We start from the raw sequence: 21,095 nt of genomic DNA on the forward strand, positions 1-21,095 counted from the left end.
AAAAAAATATGTCAAACAATATAAACAAATTTAAATACTATCATGAAATGTATTTGAAACATCAAATAAACTGAACAAAAATTGGTTAAAATGACTAAATTGGACTAAAGTTTCCAATAAGGACCAGTTACAATTTTCACTAGAAGTTAATGGACTAAAATTATATTTAACCTTTTAATATAACATAAATGTTATGAATTAATAACTCATGTTTAGACAATAATTGAATCGCATTGTATACTGTTGTGGGTGGTCGTTGCTCAAAGGTAACAATGATTTTAACTTTGATACCAATTGTTGTATCAAACGCTTATAACTAAGTGAAAATATATAGTTGATGCTTCAAGTGCATATTTTTTACTTAAGATCCTAATAATTGAAATACAACTTGATTGTGACTTGACTTACTTGACCACAAGAATATTTAAAATTAAATTATCTATAATTTTAAACATGTTGCATAAACTATCCACACATTTAAATGTGTTATAAGTTACCGACTATTTAAAAAACTATAGTCTAAACTATTCATGTTTTAATTATTTTGCTTGTATAACTATCAATTTTTTTTAACTAATAAAAAACTTTTTATTATGCACTATGAGTTGAAGGCAAATAACATTCAGTATATAATCAACAATAAAAATTGTGCCTTATTTTTATCTAGACAATAATTTTTGAATAGTTGTAATGTAAATATTGTCAGATGTAAAAAGGATTTGTAATGAAGATGGTAACTCAAAGAAGAATAACATGAAAATTTGAAAATTGGAAGAAGAAACTTAGACTTTTCACAAGGGAGATTTTTTTTTTTTAATGCATTAAAACATTTCTTTATACTTGTAAAATTGAAAAAGAATGTGTTGAAAAATGTATATATTTTTGTGATGTTTTTATAAAGAAGCTTACATTTAACTTTTTAAGGAATCATATTTTATTACTAAAAAATATATAAAAAGGGGATAATTTTCTTAGATATGCATGCATCATTATTATTTCACGTACTCCAAGGAACCAATTATCCAATCATTAAGCATCGAAGATCCTTCTGTCACGACAAGCATAAGCACCAAATTATTCCCACTGACGCTGGACCTTATCATTCTATAATTCACCATCACCACTCGCCTCCGACACAGATCTCACCAACAATATCTTAATAAACACATTCAATCTTTAACATGCACTCAATCAACATCAGTCAAAAAGAGAGATGAAAAAGCAAAACTATCATTCTCACGACGGTAAGAATTTTGATTACAGAGTCTCCATTCTCGATCGCAATGATGAAATTTAAGAACAAAAACAAAAGCCAACGGCTATAAAGGCAATATAACCCAATAATAGTAATAAAAAAAATAAAATTACAAGCATGCTCTGAGGCAAAGCGTTTAAGATTTAGATAACAAAGCCTCATCATCGGCATAACTTGCATCATGCGAAAGCTCCTTTATCCATTCAAACGTTCGACGAGACGACATGGTCCTCTTTCCTTGCTTTTGTCTCTGCTTCTGCTTCTTCCTTTCGACCACTTTTTCTTTCATCGCGTGCGTTACGCTTTCGGTTTTGTTGGCGCTTTTAGTGCTGCCCTTAATCATGGTAATGTCCGATTGCACTGTTTCAACTGAACATTTGCAACCACTCCAAAAGCCACCACCTATACCAACAAATTGTTTCAAAACGTGATTTCCCTTAACGCTGTAACTCCTTTTCACAGCGCTGTTAGCGCTGAGGCTACTATTGCTGCTGTTGTTACGAACTATGTGATTTTTGTTACGAACTTTGAGATCTTGCAATGCTATCTCGGGTGCAGGCACCACACCCAAACGGAAAAAGTCCCATGCAGATGATTTTCTACCTTGATTACCGAAGCTTGTTTGTCTTGGAACAGTTACCTTCAATTGAGGTTGGGGACTTGGATGTGCATGGAAATGATTTTGATTTTGATTTTGATTTTGAGGTCTGGGTTTGGAAATTCCTGGGGTTGTGGTGGTGGTGGAGGAGCTGCTACTAGTTGAGTTCTGGCTCCTTATGCTGCTGCTTCTACTGCTATTACTACGAAACTCTCTCAGAGAACCGTGACCCAAGGACTCGGACCTTAATTGACATCGCTTTAATGAGAGACTCAAGGGGAGAATTTGGCCTTCAAAGAAAACTTCATCAGCAGCACACATTTCTGATTTTGAGGAAAAAGGGGTACCCCATAAGTGGAAATCAAAATCTTCTTTTTCTATGATCGGAGAATCTGGTTTTGGTTTTGATTGAGCCTGGTCGTTGATCAGATTGACAGGGAGATCACAGAGTGATAATGCTTCAATTTCTTCTTCTTCTTCTTCCTCTTCTTTCAATTGTTCCAGTTTTTTCTCCATCTGAGGAAAGGTAGTTGTGAGTGGCAGGGGAAATGATAAGGGAAAGAAGAATGTGAGTGAAAAAAATTGAAGGGAAATGTGGATGTGTGGCAGAGTTGAGTGACAGAGAGAGTTTGGAATATAAGGAGCAATAAAGTGAAGTATTGACAAAGACTAAAGTAGGAATTGGAATAGATTGGATAAGTGAAGTTATGGGTGCAGTGCAGTGCAGGCGACCTAAGATAATGTCTTTTCCTTGTTTGAGGGTGAAGAAAGGAACTGTTTCACCATTTGGCCCAGCCACTATCAGAGACAGTACCTCTCTACAGTCGCTTTTGATGTTATTCATCTGGATCAACATTCTGCAATTAAAATCAAGATCATATATTCAAATATTTGTTGTCACATATTAACACTCTCTACTACTTTATAACTGCACTTTTTTTCACCCATATACTATTTATGTTTTTTCTTTTTTTTTTTAAATAATAATCTTTTAGACAATGATATTTTAACTACTAAATTTTAACAATTTTTTCTTACAATAAGATGTGTCATCTTTTAAATGATTTTGAAAGATTGAAAATGAAAAAAATGAAAAATGAAAAATCACTTAAATAATAACAAATAAAATTTTAAAAGAAAGTTGTCAAAATTTTATAGTCAAAAAATTATTTTCCTTTACTCATATTCAAGTGCTACTCCATTCTCAATATATGATATAATTTTTCACATATGTTTCCATTTATCAACCATGTTACACTATCAATATAAAATATATGAGATATGGATTTAATCTATACATAAAAATTATTTTATAATTAAATTTTTTTTATTTAACTGCACCGATTCAAATGTTACTCCATTCTCAATAAATGATATAATTTTTCACTAATGTTTCCATTTATCAACCATGTTACACTATAAATATAAAATACATGAAATATGAATTTAATCCATACATAAAAATAGATTAATATGGAAAATAAGATCGATATAAGAGTTAAGTAAAAGAAAAATTAATTTAAAAATAGTGAAAACAGATATACTGTATTTTTTTTTTGTATTTTTATCTATTTATTGATTAAGTTATATAGCTTTTTTTTTAAAAAAAATCAAATTTTCATTCATTTTCACTTTAAAATAAATTAATGATTAATTTTATCTTTTATCTATTTTTTCCTTTTTGGTTGACCTTTTTTTTTTTCTATTTTTATAATCTCTAGTTTTATTCCACAAGCCAAACCCAACGTTTGTATTTTGTTTGTGGTCCGAGCTACATTGGTATTTAGGGAGGACTCGGGAATGTTCTATCTTTCTGCATATGATAATAAGGATTGAAAATAAAGTAAACTAATTTAAGTATTTATTTTTGTGTACTATGATGTAAGTACTGGATAGAAAGATATTTTAATATTCAAATGTTTATGAGAGGTACAAATAAGTTTCACATTAGACATTTCTCTCCTCTCCCAATAATTTCAGTTTAAAACTCCATAAACAATAAATGTAATGCATTCTAAAATGATTTCATTAAAATTGTCTGATCCTTTCGATAAATAAATAATTATTTGGTTGAGAGATAAATAAAATAATTAATTTAACAAAAATTTTAAAATAATTAAAAGAAATGAGAATATCAATCCAGTTGAATTAAGAAAAAACTAAAATTAGAAGTGAATGAGAAATTTTCGGTATTTGTTAAAACTAATCATAATAACCTTTAAATGAAAAAAAAAATGGAAAGCTCGGACTCTAGATATTGAAATTTCATTTCCTAAAAGTTATCATCTATTTAAATTTTATAGTACATATTTGAAATTTGCAGTTTGAGATAACTTCAAATATGGAATGTTGCATGTTGACTTGTAGCTTTCGCCTTTCAATTAGTTTTAAAAGTAAAGTAGATTCATTAATTCTGTTTTTGAGAAATAATTTTATGTGTTAGATTAAAGTTGTTGTTTTTGGCTAAAAGAGTGAAACTAGGAATTTTAATCTATATATAGTTGATTTACTATGGTGATAGAATTTGTTCTCTGTTCGTGAAATTTTCGATCTACGGAAAATAAAAATTTGATGTAGACTTGATTTACGTTTGATATGTGGATTATTTTTTTATATAAATTAGAAATTTAAGTATGATTATCAATAAAAATTAATTTATCTCTATAAATATTATGATGTGATTTTTTAACTATAAACTAGACAATAATAAATCATTTATTCTTCCTAATTTCATATTATAAGATATTTTGTAATTACGAGTATATTTTTATATAAATTTTTAAGAATGAGCTAAACAATCATAGATCGATTTATTTTGTCTAATTTTATATTATATAATATTTTGTAAATATAAGTATTGTACTTTATGGTCTATCGACATCTCTAACCGGACTATCGGTCAAACGGTTCAAGAACAAGCGACCGAAGGCCGCCTGCTACTGACGGATAATCCCTTGGGTGGTTGATGTGACAATTTCTCCGGAATGATTTAAGTGAGCTCACGACCGAACGATCCCGTCGCTCATTCTAGTGGAATTTTGTTGTCATAACACAATTATGGGGACCAAGCAGAACGTACGGACCTTCGGCTGGACGGTTGCACCAAAACTAAATCAGCGGGCTAAAAGTAAATTAAGATAATACAAGTCAGTAATCAAGTTTAAAAAGTAATTGAGTCATTGTTAAGAAAATCCTACACAGACCCATGTCAAAAACTATAAATAGGAGCCTGAGGTAAGTTGGTGAGGACTTTACTTCGCATTTATTACAACATTAATTGCACTTATCCGAACGGACTTAAACTGACTTAAGCATCGAAACTTTATAGATAGGTATCCCGATCGTCTGGACAAACGAGTGGGAAAGGACGAAAGAGAGAACGAACACGAGATAGAGCAAGGAGAACGAACAGTGGAAGCTACTGCAAGAAAAAGTTAGACAAATTAAGTGTTGGAGATATGTGCTTGATCCTTATACCAGAAACAAATATGATTTTCTAAGTTAGGGAATCATAAACTAATTTAATTTTCTAATTTTAAATTATAGGATATTTTGTAATTAATTATGTATAATAGTTATTATAAATATTTGTAGCACTATTTATAGCTGGAGTAACAATAGTCAAAAATATCAAGGTATTTTTTTTTTGACAATGATATAGGTAGTGAGATTTAATAGTTTAATTATTATAAATGTGAATTTATTTTTCCCTTATGTATGCTTTATTACAAACATCACTATATATCTGTATTTTCAATGATTTTAAATAAAAAATCAGATGAAAAATAATTGAATAAAGGAGTAATTTTTTGTTGTTTTGTTTAAATTATAAAAGTAAAGTCAAAATAAAATAACAATGTATTTTATAAGTGTTAAAAAATTTTGTGCATTCATTCATTATATTTGATTTTTTTTATCTTATTTGAGATAGCATTTTAAAATATCACTCATTTAATTTTTGTTCTGCTTATTAATTTATTTATTTATTTATAAATATTGAAGGCGTTGAAATGTCTTTGCTACACAGTGATGCTTTGCAAGTTAACTTTAATAAAAAATATTCTAACAAAATTTTAGTTTAGGTTTGATACTTTTGATAGAAGAAGTCCCGAAGATGAGAGTGGGGATAATTTCTAATAACATTTTCCTTTAAGTATGTTCCCAAAATACTGTCATTCATAACTGCTGAAAATAATTTCGTTAATATGAAAATTCTAGTTCCACTCAATTTAAATTATTAAATAGAATTGTTGGTCTATTCTGAAACGTAAACTGGTATATTGCTAATTCGTTAGTCATTAAGTTATATTAGCAGCATTAATATTTGAATTTAAAAATCTTAAATATTTAATGTAAAAATAATGGTTCCACTCAATTTAAATTCAATTGTAGGATTGTTGGTCAACTTTCAAAAAATAAGCGAGTATTTTTTTATTTAATATTTTTAATTTTGGATGATTAACATATTTTGTTAACAACAGTAATGTTTGGATTTAAAAGTCCAAAATATTTATCATGAAATTTTTTGTCAAGGTAAATTTAAATTGAAATATGATTGTTGGTCATCTTTTTTTGAAATAAAACTTCTATTTTTTTATTTAATATTCTGTTTTTTTTTTCTCAGAGAGGATATTTAATATTATGTAATTCTTGAATCATTAGTATCTGGGCTTTTAAATATTAAATATCAAATACTTTAAAAACCATTGAATATTTTCTTATTTATTTAAGAATAAAATCTTTTTATCTTTTTATTTCAAGAGTAAGTAATATTACTTACTTTTGATATTAATTTTATATTTTATTTTAAATTGGTTATTAAAATTAATTGAATAATAAATGTATTTAATTCTTTATCACAAAATCATCAATATTTCTTTTGCAAATTCTCCCTCTCCCATTTTCATTAATTGTATTTAATAATTATTTTAATATAAGATGAATAGATTTTCTTTAATAAGAGATCATTCCACACAAATATTTATTTTTATGAAAATCTTGCTTTATTTTATTAAAATTATTAACTTTTGTGATATTTATTTTTATGTTTTAATTATTTTTAATAATATAAATTTAATCTTTTAATAACGTAAATTTTAAACATGCATCTTGTTGAAAAAGAAAGCTGGCGGCAACTTTCCCTTTTTAGTACAATAACTCTTTTTATATAATAGTTTTAATTTTTGTTTCCTCAATAAGTATATCTCGTCGAGAATATTAAAACTCTTAAATATTAAATAAATTTAAAGATATTACACATCTTTTTAATTCCTTTAAGACATAATTAGTTCATGTTGAAATGTGAACTTACTATCATGTTTCTTTTACTTGTTACTTTAATTTCTTAATTATAAAATAAAGAAAAATATTTTTTTTGACATGCACCGTTTAACAATTCATTTGTAGAGTATTTTTAGTCATTAGAAAAAGTTAAATTCTGTATTTGTAGAAAAAAAATAAATTAAAAATAAAATAATAGATATAAAGTATGTGTAAAAGTTTATTGGATGTCAAAATAATAATTCCTTAAAATAAATTTGTTACATAAGGAGGCAAAGTCAACGTGTAACATTTGTTATATCACGAGTTAAAGCCAACGCGTAACACTTATTAGGTAACGGAAATGTTTGTTTGTATGTTCTATATGAAGACAAAACACGTGTTACGTGCATTAATTAATAGTTTGTATCCCTTCTATCTTTATATATTTGTTATTATATTTTCTCATCAAATTTATAAGTTTAATGATCTAATAACCAAAATTAATTATTCTCCCCTCCCATTTTCTGACTCCGGAATCCTCTATTAAGCCAATTTCACTGTTACATTCCCCTCAAGTGTCACCGCAAACAAGTTTAGCACGAAGATGTGTGATAAACAAGTTTCTGCAGCTACTTTTGTTTTCTTTGTTATCCTTTGTGATGTATCTCTAGCGGCAATTGAGAAAACAAATGATAATCAAAAGAGTACTTACATTGTTCATGTGACCAAATCTGAAATGCCGACAATCTTAAATCATCATTCAATCTGGTATAGCTCCCTTTTGAAATCGGTATCTAACTCAGCAGAAATGCTCTACACCTATGACAATGCGATTCATGGATTCTCAACAAGATTAACTCCTGAAGAAGCCCGGTCGTTGAAGAGTCAAATCGGGATTCTGAAGGTGCTACCGGAGAAAATATACAAGCCACTCACAACTCGAACACCGCAGTTTCTTGGGCTGGATAAAATCACACACATGTTTCCCGAGTCAAACACGACGAGTGACATCATCATTGGACTCCTCGACACTGGTGTGTGGCCTGAAAGCAAGAGTTTTGATGATGTCGAACTAGGACCCATTCCTAGGAGTTGGAAAGGCAAATGTGAATCAGGTCAGAATTTCAGTGTCGCAAATTGCAATAAAAAACTGATAGGAGCTAGGTTCTTCTTGAAAGGCTTCGAGGCCTCGGTGGGTCCCCTTAATGCAACCACACAGTTTAGATCACCACGAGACTCTGACGGCCATGGCACCCACACTGCAAGCACAGCTGCAGGTTCTGCAGTGAAAGGTGCAAACTTATTTGGGTATGCTTCTGGGATAGCGCGTGGGATGGTCCCACACGCTAGAGTTGCGATCTATAAGGTTTGTTGGGAAGATAACTGTGTTGCTTCTGATATACTAGCGGCAATGGACGCAGCTATCTCTGACAATGTGAATGTCATTTCGGCGTCACTCGGAGGACAAGCAATTGATTACGATGAAGAAAACCTCGCCATTGGAGCCTTTGCAGCAATGGAGAAAGGGATTGTGGTTGCATGTGCTGCAGGAAACGATGGTCCTACCAACTCTACTCTCCAGAATGTAGCACCTTGGATGATCACTGTGGGAGCTGGCACAATAGATCGTGATTTTCCGGTATATGTAAAACTCGGGAATGGACAGAACTATTCTGGAGTTTCAATCAATGATGGTAGTAGTTTTGTGCCTCGTACTTTTGTGCCACTCGTATACGCTGGAAATGCAAGCGTAAAAGTAGGTGCAGAGTTGTGTCTTACAGATAGCTTGGATCCTGAGAAGGTTAAGGGGAAAATTGTGTTCTGCGATCGCGGAAATATTTCAAGGGTGGAGAAAGGGCTTGTGGTGAAATCTGCTGGTGGTGTGGGCATGGTGTTAGCCAATGGAGAGATTGACGGAGAGGAATTGGTGGGGGATGCTCATCTTTTGCCGACAGCTGCAGTGGGTTTCGAAGCCTCCAAAGCCATTAAGATGTACCTGCAACAGACACAAAATCCAACAGCTACACTAGCGTTCGAGGGAACTAAGGTTGGAATTAAACCGTCGCCAATTGTTTCTGCATATAGTGCTCGAGGTCCAAACCCGATCACACCAGAGATATTGAAACCCGATTTCATTGCTCCTGGTACAAACATATTAGCGGCATTTACGAAATTTGCAGGTCCCACAAACCTCGACCAGGATCATAGGCGTGTGGATTTTAACATAATTACAGGAACATCCATGGCATGCCCTCACGCCAGTGGTATAGCAGCTTTGATTAAATCAGTTTATCCAAACTGGAGCCCCGCCGCAATTCGATCTGCGCTTGTAACCACATCTTATGCGTCTTACAAAAATGGTAAAAAAATATTAGACAGTGCCACGAATGCTCCTTCAACACCGTTCGCTGTCGGTGCCGGACATGTGAACCCTATTGCGGCGCTTAATCCAGGACTCGTTTATGATTTAACGGCGGATGATTACCTGAACTTTCTTTGTGCATTGAACTACACATCTGATAGGATTGAAGCTGTGGCGAGGAGAAAGTTCAGGTGTGACGCACAAAAGCACTACAGTGTAACAAGCTTAAATTACCCTTCGTTTGGCGTGGTGTTTAAACCAGTAGTGAGAAGCCCCATTGCAACCGTTATTCACGAGCGAACTCTTACCAATGTGGGGGTTGCGGGAACATACAAAGCATCAGTTACGTTGGATATCCCTTCTGTGAATATCACAGTTGAGCCAAACGTGTTGAGTTTCAACAAAAATGAGAAAAAATCATACAAGGTGACATTTACAACTCCGAATCCGCCAAAACGAAGGCAGGTTGGTTTTGGACGTTTAGAATGGTCAAATGGAAAAATTATCGTCGGAAGTCCTATCTCAATTATGTGGGAATAATGACCTAATTGAAAATTGTAAAAATATTTATTAAAGTTTCTCTGGACTTTAGTAAAGGAGACTTGATTACCTAATAAAATAAAACGTCATATATTTACATTAAATAAATGTCAATACCTCAAATATATATCACTTTTTACATTCCTTTACATATATTCTTTAAAGTTAACTTTTCAGAAATCAAATAATGACTGTGTTATTGAAATTATAAAGAAACAAGTGATTAAAAAAAAAACTGAATGAAATAAGCAGGGAGGGAAAAATACATTATAATGATAAAAAGGACTTGAAAATTTTACCATTTAACTGAAATTCAAATTCCATTATAGTGATTGGATGATGTTGAATTAAATGATCCCAATTGTATCTAATAAAAAGTGAATTGATTTTCATTACTGTAACTCATATAATATATTGATAATTAAATAAAATTTTAATAATTTTTATATTAAGTTATGTTTGAATATTGACTATAATAAAAATAAAATATTAATAAAATAGTTAAATGATAAAATGATCCTGATTCTATATGATGAAAAAGAAAATAATTATCTATACCGTTATTTATAGAATCTGTTGACAATTAAATATCAATTTTTCTATTCTTTGTATTAAGTAGTGTTTTGAATATTGATTATATATTTTTTTAAATTAATCTATCTATATATAATATTCATCATATTAATATTTATTTTGACCATTATTTTTGAATTAGTTATTTTATAATAAATAATATAATTAAAGAAACACTTCAATATGAATTATATATATATATATATGGTTTGTTTTAATATTTTAGCAAAAACAATTTCCGTTTTGTTAGTATCTCTTAAATAATTAAATCAGAGAATTATAGAACCAACATTTGGGTTCTGAATAAGAAATATAAAGAAAAATATAAAATATAAAAACAAGGGTTAAATATCTTTTTACTTTCTTAATTTAAAAAAAAAATAGTCTATCTTTAAAATTTTAAATTAATTTAATTATTTTTTTAAATTAATCAATCTATATATTAACCATCATATTAATATTTATTTTGAATATTATTTTTTAATTAGTTTTTTATAATAATAATATAATTAAAGAAACACTTTAGATGATATATATAATTAAAGAAACTCCTTTAACATGTCATTGAAAAATTTTCCTTACAAGAATCTTAAAGTGATTTTATATCTGTTTTTTAAAAAATGATTAATTTGATTAATAACGACTTTTTTTTAAATTAAAAACACTTGTTAATTAGTTTCAAGTTAACTTTTGTTAACTGGTATAAGTAATAATTAATTATTTTCTTATTAAGTTCATATGAGAATATATAAGAAAGAAACTAATTTATTATTTATTTCAATAAATCTAAAAAAACTTTTATTGAATTAAACAATAAAAAAAACTTAATTACGATTATTGAATTCTCAACATATTTAAAATTTTTAAAGTTAATTCTCTCTGTTAACTTGTTGCAGATGTTAATAAGTGACCCACATATTTATTATTTTATCATGTCACATCATGAATTGTCATCACATGTGTAATTTTATTAATTTTAAAATTTTATAAATTATAATTTTACAATTTGTGTTTTTATAATTTTAAAATTTTATTGTTATACCACATTATCATATTATTATATCATTATATTGTTATATTATCATATTATCATAATTTTATATCATCATATCGTTATATGATCATATTATTCTATAGTCATATTATTATATCATTTTATCGTCACATCGTTATATCATTTTATCATCATATTATTATATTTTTATAATGTTATATCATCATATTATCATATTGTTATATCGTCATATTGTTATATCGTGTTATATTTATACTATTATATTATATCATCATATTGTCATATCTATAAAAATATCAAATTAAAAAATTATAATTTATAAAATCATACGTAGAATAAGTAATATGACAAAATAATAACTACACCAATTACTTAAAAACTAAGTTAGTAAAAAAAGTTAAGAGATTCAATTAAAAATCTCCTCTTAAGGTAAAAAGTATATCAAATTTCTTTTCATTTTTAGTCTAAAATTTCTATTTTTTTAGACTAACTGAATATAATAATATTAATATTATTCTATCGAATATGGATATATTCAAATAAATATTTACGATTTTTGTAGTAATAGTCTTAATAACAAATCTATTCGATCTAAAGTATTATTATTATTATATTTATTTGATAGGAACATAAACGTAAAATAATTAAACTAAAATCAGTAAATATGGAAAGATGTAAAATGAAAGATAAAAATAAAATAAAGAACGAATTCTTAAACAAATTTAAATAGAGTGAATCTTCCTGAATTTACATTCAGATACCAGTATGCAATATGAATACGATCACCTCAACATGAGACAAGGTATATATAAGGCCTCATGTCCATACATTATTTTACGTCGGTTATACTTAAAAGAAAATAAGAAATTTTTAAAATTTCTTATAGTAACCTTTAGCTAAAATACTACAACAAATTAGGTAATTTCACCCTTATATTACCACTCGCTTCTGAAGCTGTTGCTACACGCAGGTTTTGCAATTACACTTTCTTTTTTCTTTTATTTTAATTACAATAATAATTATAACAATATAATAACAGAGAAAAAGAGGGACAATCATGGTCTATCTCGCCGGTGCCGGACACAACACAGTCGTCGGAATGGATAATCGGAGGCCAAAATTCTCTACGTCAATTTCTCCGAACAGCATAATTTCAACGCTCTACGACGTCTCTTCTTTGTGTCGGGGTTGCAGAGAACATGACTTCAGTAGCGCTTCTGAATCAGCTTGGACAGATTTTCCCGTAGAGAACGCCTACGAGCTGTTAGGAGTGTCTGAGACCAGTTCCTTTACCGAAATTAAAGCGTCGTTTCGAAAATTGGCCAAAGAAACTCACCCAGACCTCGCTGAGTCAAGCAATGACTCCAGTGCGTCTCGACGATTTGTGCAAATTCTGGCTGCCTACGAGGTTTGTGCAAATCATGCTCAGACATATGAATCATGATTAGTGTGTTTCATGGCTATAGCCTCAATCAGAAGTGGTGGTTTTATTCCTGATCAATATTTTTGGGACAGTTTAAATTAGAGCTTGAATACAAATGAATCAACCATGCTTGGCTTATAGAAGAATGCCCTGTAAGGGATATTTATGTTGCAGCTTGCACAATTATTACCTGAGGTTCAAGTTACAATCCAAGGGTAAGATTTTTCGTAGGATAATTGGTTGGGAGAAAATTGTTGTAGGTGACATCAATTGTTTTATAGCAGAGGCCAAGTGGGCCACGATCGAATCGTAGCGCTTCGGCTGTTACATCCTTAAATCAAAATATTTGTGCTCTGACTATAGACTATAGCTTTTGGTCCAGTGGTAAGCTATAGCTAATAGTCAGGACGCAACTCTTTTTATTTAACAGTGTAACAGTCCAAGTGCCATGAGTCGATTGTGACTCAATTCACCTGATCCCTGTCACAGAACAATTGATGTCATCTACAATAATTTCCTTTAAGGTAGTGTTTAATGTCCGAATAACATAATAACGTTTTGACAGTTATTTTGTGTCTCCGTTGCATCTGTATAGTTAGCTCTTAATCACAGAAAAAATTATCAAATTGAACCAATGAGTTATTAGAAATCCCCTGGATACCGATATGAATAATGTGAACAACTGTCGCTTGCTCTTGAAGGATTTTCTGCATCCAATAGTTCAGTCAAATGAAAAATCAGATGGGAAGTTGCTTACTGGTTGTCTTGTTGATCAATGTTTGAATAAGTAGCATCAATTTGATAGGTTTGCTCCTGCCATTCTGGTGTTCAATTTACTATATTGTTCTTGGGCGCATTGACTGCTTGACCGGAACATGGGCCAAAGTTAGTACTGAGACAAACTGATTGTGTATTCTTTTCTTCAATTTCGGATATGTTTTACGGTCTAATGCTTATTTTGTTGGTGCTTTTTGCTGATTTGTTGGCTATAATGTGTTCATCCCATTGGCAAGATGACCACGTACTTAATGATTTTAACTTCTGGAATTTTACAGAATGTATATCGAGTTCGTGTGGGTAACTAGAGCCTAGAATTAGGTTTTTCCTTGGTTAACGTGCAGGGAATATTGATTGTCTATGATGCATTGCAGATTCTTTCAGATTCTCAAAAGAGAGCCCATTATGACATGTACCTGTTGTCTCAGAAAAAGCTTATGCAAAAGCATTCTGAACAGGGTTCAAAACTGTATATTTACAAATCACAAGCTACTGCGTTCAAGGAGATGGAAGTTGTTGAATGGTTAAAATGGTACAGATTAACCATAAATAATATCTTGTCAGAAAAGAGGGTGGTAGATGGAACAGGCTATTTTGATGTTCTTGAGAGAGATTTTTATTCAGCTATTCATGCAGCATATTATGGTCCTGAAATTGATTCTATGCCCATGGAATTTCTTCCTGACTGCTTTGAGGCTGAGGAGAGGTCCTCTTATGAAACTCCTGAGGTTTTGCACTTAGTTTCAGGTCGTGATCTTTTCGGAATGGTTTGCCTAGCCAACAAGGTTCCAGAGATATCAACTATTAACAATGAAATGTTAACATCTTTTAGATCCTTCCATTCAGGCTCGTGTCAATCTATAACAAATGTGAATGTCTACAGCAATGCAGAAAGATCAGATGATTTTGAAACCTATCAAGGTCTCAGCCCTAAAACTTCAGGTATTGTATCAGATGCATATAGACATCTTGAATTGCACATCTCTGGAAGAGTTGTTGCTACAGCATCTAGGACCCTACCTAGAAGCTGTTCTGATGTAATGCAGACAGAAGATACCGAAGATCACATTCAAGTGTTCCTTAACTTATACGAAGATCCCAAACATATCATCAGTGATTTTTGGAAAGGTTACCTAGCAAATGGTACAGTTGGAAGAAGAATTCATTTGGGAACTATATCTGGACTTGGGAGCAGTCCAGATGAAGGTTGTTGTTATGTTTACAATGACAAGGGCACAAAGACCCATGCGATTATGAAGCATAGAACATTGATGGTATGTAATGTTGCTTTCCCATGGTCTTGATGTTTTAACAATTGGTTTATTTTGGGAGATATTTCTTTGTATCTTACTTCAGTCAAAAGTACAGTCTGTCTTATATAAAGAGAGAAATAGTATGCCATAATGGCAGATTACAACAACAAAGGAATCAGGAGAGGTTCCCATCAAAATATAAACACAATAAAGGTTGATTACCCAATTTGTAAAATATTTACTGTCTAATCTAATCAATCAGAATAATTACAAATGATGAAATCAATAATATTTAGTGACTGATTATAATAATAGAATGATTCTAACAATCTAGATGGAAATTTTACTTTTGCATTAGTACTAAGTCTTGTTTGTTTTTATTTCTAATATTTTCAAATACAGAAGAAACATGGTTTGCGTTTCGTGATCTTGCTAGAAACTTATTCTTATATAACTCGATATAGCTAGATGCTTACAATTATGTCATGTTATGATAAATGTTCAGGTGAAGCATATGCACTGGTATCAGGTGGGTGAGAAAGTTTCAGTTTGCGAGTGTAGATGCACTAGAGCACATTTGCCACCAAGCAAGTAAAGCTCTGACATCTCTCTAATTGTATTGATGTTTGAGTTTGGCACAACAATCTCTTTGGGGCTCATTAATTCGTATACCCCGATGCTGTCTGCTCTTTTATCATTTTATAATTTGTTTGTGTTTTGTTTGGGTGAGCATTGGATTGTTTCCTTGTAAATAAGGAAACAAATTCCGTGTTGTTTTCTTTTTCAGAACTTTTGGTTTTTATGTTCCCCGGTCTTCCCTTTCCATGTCTCTCGCCCCCCATCCACCCACCCCCACAGTTCTCCAAGTGTTAAGCTAAGCATTGAAGCAATTTGGCCATTGGTTTAGTTAACTTCCAATTATCTAGAAAAATAGTATTTCTACACCTCCTCGGGAAAAGAAAACAGAATTGATGGAATAATTGTGGTTTGTGGATTTATTACTCAGAAGTCTTTCTGTATAACCGGAACTGCTTCTAACTGCAAAGTTAAACTAATTGATGCGTCTCAAGATTATGTAAACTTTCCGTGATTCCTCAACTTGTTATTTATGAAGATGGAGATTGTTTACTGCTCTCTCAATACTGTTTATAATACGTTTTAATAATTTAATTCCATCATTATACAGATTTTGGCTGTTTGAGCCTCGCTGTGGTTTCCATGACATAGGGGGTTGGTACGTTGAGACATATGGCAAAGATAAGCACGGTCGTACAAAGCCATCACAAAGGTTTTGGGATGGCTTGGACTATAATATGCAAGCTGACAGGTAAGTTAACTACTTGGGTACTATTTCTTCTATTTTAACTTTATGAAAATTTCTTTAATGTTAGCAACAGAAGTTTTTTCTTTTCAAAACGTATGGTATCAAGGATATGTTTGAGTAAATTTCCTCTTAAGCACTTATAGGAGAGGAAAATAAGAAGGAAAAATAAAGCAAAGATTTCCATAAGTGAACATTAGTGTATGTATGAATTAAAAATAATTTTATATAGATGCTGATATGAGTGTTTCTTACAATTAGTTTACGCATAAAATAATGTTTAACATATGGAAAAAATTATTTCACTTTTTTTCTAATTTTTATTTTTTTAGAAATGTTTATGAAGAAGTTTACCCAAACAAATCCCAGATCATTATTATACCGTATACATACATAATTCTATGGATCTTGGGGAAAATTTGTAATGGTCACAGATACGAAAAGTTGAAATTTGCTTTTTAGAATGTGCACTTCATATAGGTTTTGTTTAAACTATTTTTGAACTTATTGAAGTCTGTTTGACATGCATTTTGGCTTGGTAAAGTGGTCAACACCACGACCACATTTCATATATGTTTTTAACAAGAATCATCTTGTCACCACTTATATAAAAGACAAGATGTTAAGAAGTATAAACCTGTTACATAACAACTTCAGCTATGCTCCGCTTAATCAATTCCGAAAACTTTTAGTTAACTTTTTCGGCCAGTAGAAACCAAATATCTCCCTTTTTAACTAGTGTCTTCCAATTTGGACATTTATAAGTGGTAGAAAGTAATTAACATTTTCTAAACTATCCCCCAAGACCCAGCCCAAGTATTTACCTGTCAAGTATACTGACTGTCCCAGTTCTACAACCTGCAGAAGACTTCATCCAGCAATGTATTTGTTTGCTCTTGCATATCGGACACTTGATCTTGAATACGCTAAAGCAAGCAAGAAATCATTTAGGCATGTTGTTGGAGCACAAATGTTTCGAGTTATTCATTGGTGCAAGAAACTTGTTCAATAGGTATATATCCGTTGGGCTTTTGACAATGTTAACAAATTGATTGTGTCCTTGCTAGAACAATTTTGACTGATCATCAATCACTTAATAATCTCTATTTAGTGATTTTGGAAGAAGATATTGCTGTCAATTTATATTTACAAGATTCTGGGGTGGAATGCTCTGTAAGTACTGAAAAGGAAAACTCATTACAAGCCTCAAGTAGTTCTATTACTTGGTTAGAGGAGATTCAACTTTTCATTTGCCTAGTGATGGATATATATTGGGGAAATACTGAAGTCACTTCACTTGGTATGGGATCGGCTGGAGTCACTTCAACTTTTTATCATGCCTGAGGCTATTTGAACCAACATTGATTTTGTCCAAAATATCTCTTGCGCTACTTGTCTCGGAAATGTTATGCAATCCGAATGTTCACGGATATACTTGGTGTATTTCTATGCGTATAACTCACATCTGCAGTTGCCTTTATGCGTTATTAGACAAAGATTCTTTATGTTGCTCAGTGTTATGGAAGCTAGTTGTTTCACTGCACTATGAGTTTCATCCCCTTATTGGAAAGGTCCATGAAGCAGGACGGTTTTCTGGAATTTACTTCGCCATCATATTTCCTGGTATATAAAATACAATTTCTGCTTACATAGAATTGTCCCTATAGGCATGTGGAACTTACGTCTTTGTACTTGTATATATCTATATATTTTAAGCATATTTTTCTTCTTTACATTCTCGCCCTCTTAAATTTGTTGCTCTTCCCTCTGGATTTATATGCAAAAGTTGACTGCCATGACATGTAGTTTATATTGTCATATTTTTGTTAGGTTTGATCATACGTTTCTTCACCCTCTATTTCCAGCTTTGACTTTGCTTTGAATGACTTAAACAGTTTTCTCTACTAATATAATACGCCTTGGACCATTGAATCACCACAAATTGCAAACTGCTTTTACTAAATGAAATTGACTACATATGCTTTTCTTTATCCTTTATTTGACCAGATCATCCCATTTGCAGTATTGCCCTCCTGCTAATGCTCGATAATACCTATCCCTACAATAGACGGGTCTTCCATCAGCAGCCTCAGCAGCTGCTGCTGCTAGATCATCATCAGTTATCACCTCCACTGGCAGTTTAAGCAACTCCTCTTTTCTACAATATGCATTAAAAAATTGGAATCACATTGTGGACAAACACTGGAAGATAGTAAAGGATCTTTGTGTCTTCTCTTACCTCAGGTTGAGCTTTGTATTAACCTTGGGAACGGTTGATTTAATTTCTTCCGTGGTAAAGGTAGTTCGAAGAAAATTCTCCACCGGTGTAGCAAATATAAATAGCATAACTCCTGTCACAAGCAATGCTCCTGTCCCAACTAGAGTTTGCTTCAGCAATTTAACGACTGGTTTAACCTGGAAACATGAAATATACGTCAATTATGCTGCAAGAAATCGAAATTAACATACTGCTCTTCTAGTCTGTATCAAAAATTGTTCTGAATTCAAGCTATGCTTTGATACTTTGTGATGTTCCGTACCTTGTAAGAGCCCAACAATCTATCACGAGCTAGGATCTGCAAATAAACTCAGTTTTCAGATTATATTGCCTGAAATAAGTATGTCACTGAGTAGTAGTAATATTTATTACCACATTTCACCCACGCTTTATTCTATATCCTTCATATTCACTATTTCTGAACAAACCTTTTTGCTGTTTAATGCTTAATCAAGAAGTGTCTCTTACAATTTTGAGAGGCGATTACAGTTGCTAACCTATTAGCTATTCATTTACCAATGCCGCCCCTCCCCCTCCTCCCATAAATTTTATCCTTTTGCCTACTGACAAATTCTGCAGTAAGTAAAATCATCAATTTGTCGGTTTCAATGTATATAACGCATTGACTCTAGCCTTTGATAGGATTTTCACAAGTGATGTCTTTGAGGATACTTTTGTTCTGTTCTTGGGTACCGGAAAAATGTGTAAAAGAGGCTAACCTCGGGCGGCTTGACCCACATCTGTCCGTCATACCAACCACTTTCTTCATAAGGGATTACCGCTGATAGAAGTCTATCACCAACATAACTCCAACCCTGCATTGTTACTCAATTATCTTAATTGCAACAGTTATTTAACAGTGAAGGTGCTGCAGTCATAGCCCAGTCACTTAATCATAAGGTATATATTAGTGTCGGTTGAAAACTGTACTGAAGTGATTGTGACATGAAAAACAAAAAAGAGTAGTAGAACGCACCAAATAAATCCTCAAGACAATCAAAGACACAATGAAGAGCGTCCCTGTTCCAGCAGCTAGTATAAATCTTAGAGGTTCCTGCAAGATTTTGAAAGTTGATGCAAGTAAGAGGAAATTTTATTAGCCACTCTATAAATGTTTTTGTTTGTGTGCAGCTGGCAGGTATCCTTGTCCATGCATCAAAAGATCTTGGTGTTTACTTGATTTGATACCCTATTACATGCACATATTTTATCTTCCTTACTCTAGAAGGATTAAAGCTTGCAGCCGCAATTGGCCCTCCAAGAACTGTAAACACTGCCAACCAAAGACCTCCCAGGCGAAGGAAGAACGACCCCGGACCCAGTTCTCCCCAAGAGTACAACACTCCATCCTTCAGAGATGAGTACTCATTTACCTATCACACAGCAAAGTCAGGGTTAGCAAACTTAGCTCAGAAGAACTAAATGAGCTTTTCTGAAACAATAATGCTAACTGATAATTAATTTTAATCCCATCCCATGACCTTATCGAACTCACTAGCTAGATTCGGCCACAAAATTCATGAACTAACATTATATACCATGCTACATCTGTTGATTTTGAAGATCATCTAAAGAAAACACTCATTGTTATCATTTGGCAGTTCACACCTACCGGTCTCTGCTCAAAAGGGACCTCAATTTCCAACCCAGGATCCCAGCTACGTCCTGAAGATCCACTTGTTTCTCCATCCATCTCATCTTTGATGGCCTTAGCCTTGATTGAAATCCGATGAGGAAATTCTGAAGCTTTGTGATTATGGATGATCAACGAGCCATAGCTGGTGCCTGATCTGGCTTGTCTTGCACTTGGAATTAATGAACAGTAGAGATTTAGTCTAATCATCACAGGCTGAGTGTAAGCTATCACCATCGCTGCGAACAGTGTTGGGTTTTAAATCCCAGTTAATTTTGCACTTGGAGGAGGAAGAATAAGCTATTATGGTCACTGATTTACGTGGAGGAGGAGAACAAGAAATTAAAGTCTGTATTTTCCAGATTTTCAAAGATGAGTGAGAGACCCTATGTGGCCCTAGCCAACCTCTTTGTTTTGTGGACATGCTTCTTGTCCACGTGGGCTTCTTGGGTACCGTCCATCTCATGCGGTTAACACCCATGGGACTTGGATTATCCAAACCAAATGCATTTCATGTTTTTATATTTTTGTGGTCTCTAGAAATGCCAAGGGAGCAACGTGGCTGCGGTTCCCCTGGACGCAAATTCGTATTTGTTTCTGTTGCCTGCACGCAGTGAGAACAAGCATGACCAATTTGGTAAAACGACGGCACATCCACCATCAGTATCATCAACCTGGCCAAATAAAGCGGGACTTCTAAAAATTTGTGTATTTTTCACTATCTATGGGGGCATATAATTATTTATTTATTATGAAAGGATTTTTTTTTCTCTGGTTAAAAAATTAAGAGAGTATGGATATTAAG

At 32.2% G+C, this 21,095-nt stretch overlaps 3 protein-coding genes and 1 pseudogene across 5 annotated transcripts; 2 read left to right on the forward strand and 2 right to left on the reverse strand.

Annotated features, from left to right (window-relative positions):
• Positions 1–1,322: 1,322 nt before the first annotated feature.
• Positions 1,323–2,663, reverse strand: LOC114173089 (uncharacterized). The gene has a single exon (XM_028057311.2). The coding sequence runs from the start codon at positions 2,367–2,369 to the stop codon at positions 1,392–1,394; it is 978 nt and encodes a 325-aa protein (XP_027913112.1). The 5' UTR covers positions 2,370–2,663; the 3' UTR covers positions 1,323–1,391.
• Positions 2,664–7,608: 4,945 nt separating this feature from the next.
• LOC114173088 (subtilisin-like protease SBT1.7 pseudogene) lies at positions 7,609–10,120 on the forward strand (annotated as a pseudogene).
• Positions 10,121–12,463: 2,343 nt separating this feature from the next.
• Positions 12,464–18,112, forward strand: LOC114173315 (Chaperone DnaJ-domain superfamily protein). 3 transcript variants are annotated; one of them, XM_085670210.1, is made up of 6 exons: positions 12,464–12,575; positions 12,645–13,013; positions 14,180–15,079; positions 15,564–15,649; positions 16,245–16,385; positions 17,244–18,112. In XM_085670210.1, exons 2-6 carry the CDS (start codon positions 12,663–12,665, stop codon positions 17,389–17,391), a joined length of 1,626 nt encoding a protein of 541 aa, XP_085526336.1. In that variant the 5' UTR covers positions 12,464–12,575; positions 12,645–12,662; the 3' UTR covers positions 17,392–18,112. The 3 variants fall into 3 exon arrangements, 2 of the variants coding, with proteins under 2 accessions (XP_085526336.1, XP_085526337.1); XM_085670211.1 differs by having other exon boundaries at positions 12,564–13,013; positions 17,244–17,391; positions 17,491–18,112; XR_003602490.2 differs by having other exon boundaries at positions 12,562–13,013; positions 15,564–15,645.
• Positions 18,113–18,311: 199 nt separating this feature from the next.
• Positions 18,312–20,790, reverse strand: CGLD27 (DUF1230 family protein (DUF1230)). The gene is made up of 7 exons (XM_028057614.2): positions 20,270–20,790; positions 19,878–20,030; positions 19,634–19,711; positions 19,377–19,472; positions 18,920–18,955; positions 18,619–18,794; positions 18,312–18,537 (listed from the first exon to the last, which is right to left on the reverse strand). The coding sequence occupies exons 1-7, from the start codon at positions 20,525–20,527 to the stop codon at positions 18,375–18,377; spliced, it is 960 nt and encodes a 319-aa protein (XP_027913415.2). The 5' UTR covers positions 20,528–20,790; the 3' UTR covers positions 18,312–18,374.
• Positions 20,791–21,095: the final 305 nt, after the last annotated feature.

This window comes from Vigna unguiculata, chromosome 2 (assembly GCF_037176805.1).
Source record: "Vigna unguiculata cultivar grain cowpea cultivar isolate G323 ecotype 2 chromosome 2, ASM3717680v1, whole genome shotgun sequence".
In the NCBI taxonomy this organism is placed as follows: domain Eukaryota; kingdom Viridiplantae; phylum Streptophyta; class Magnoliopsida; order Fabales; family Fabaceae; genus Vigna; species Vigna unguiculata.

Excerpts from the sequence above, each read along its gene's own strand:
- CGLD27 (XM_028057614.2), bottom strand. The coding sequence starts at position 20,527 with ATGGTGATAGCTTACACTCAGCCTGTGATGATTAGACTAAATCTCTAC. Across the intron at positions 20,031-20,269 it reads TCCCTTTTGAGCAGAGACCG|GTAAATGAGTACTCATCTCT; the intron begins GTAGGTGTGAAC and ends GCTGTGTGATAG. Across the intron at positions 19,712-19,877 it reads CAAGCTTTAATCCTTCTAGA|GAACCTCTAAGATTTATACT; the intron begins GTAAGGAAGATA and ends AAAATCTTGCAG.
- LOC114173089 (XM_028057311.2), bottom strand. The coding sequence starts at position 2,369 with ATGGAGAAAAAACTGGAACAATTGAAAGAAGAGGAAGAAGAAGAAGAA.
- LOC114173315 (XM_085670210.1), top strand. The coding sequence starts at position 12,663 with ATGGTCTATCTCGCCGGTGCCGGACACAACACAGTCGTCGGAATGGAT. Across the intron at positions 13,014-14,179 it reads AAATTCTGGCTGCCTACGAG|ATTCTTTCAGATTCTCAAAA; the intron begins GTTTGTGCAAAT and ends GATGCATTGCAG. Across the intron at positions 15,080-15,563 it reads TGAAGCATAGAACATTGATG|GTGAAGCATATGCACTGGTA; the intron begins GTATGTAATGTT and ends ATAAATGTTCAG.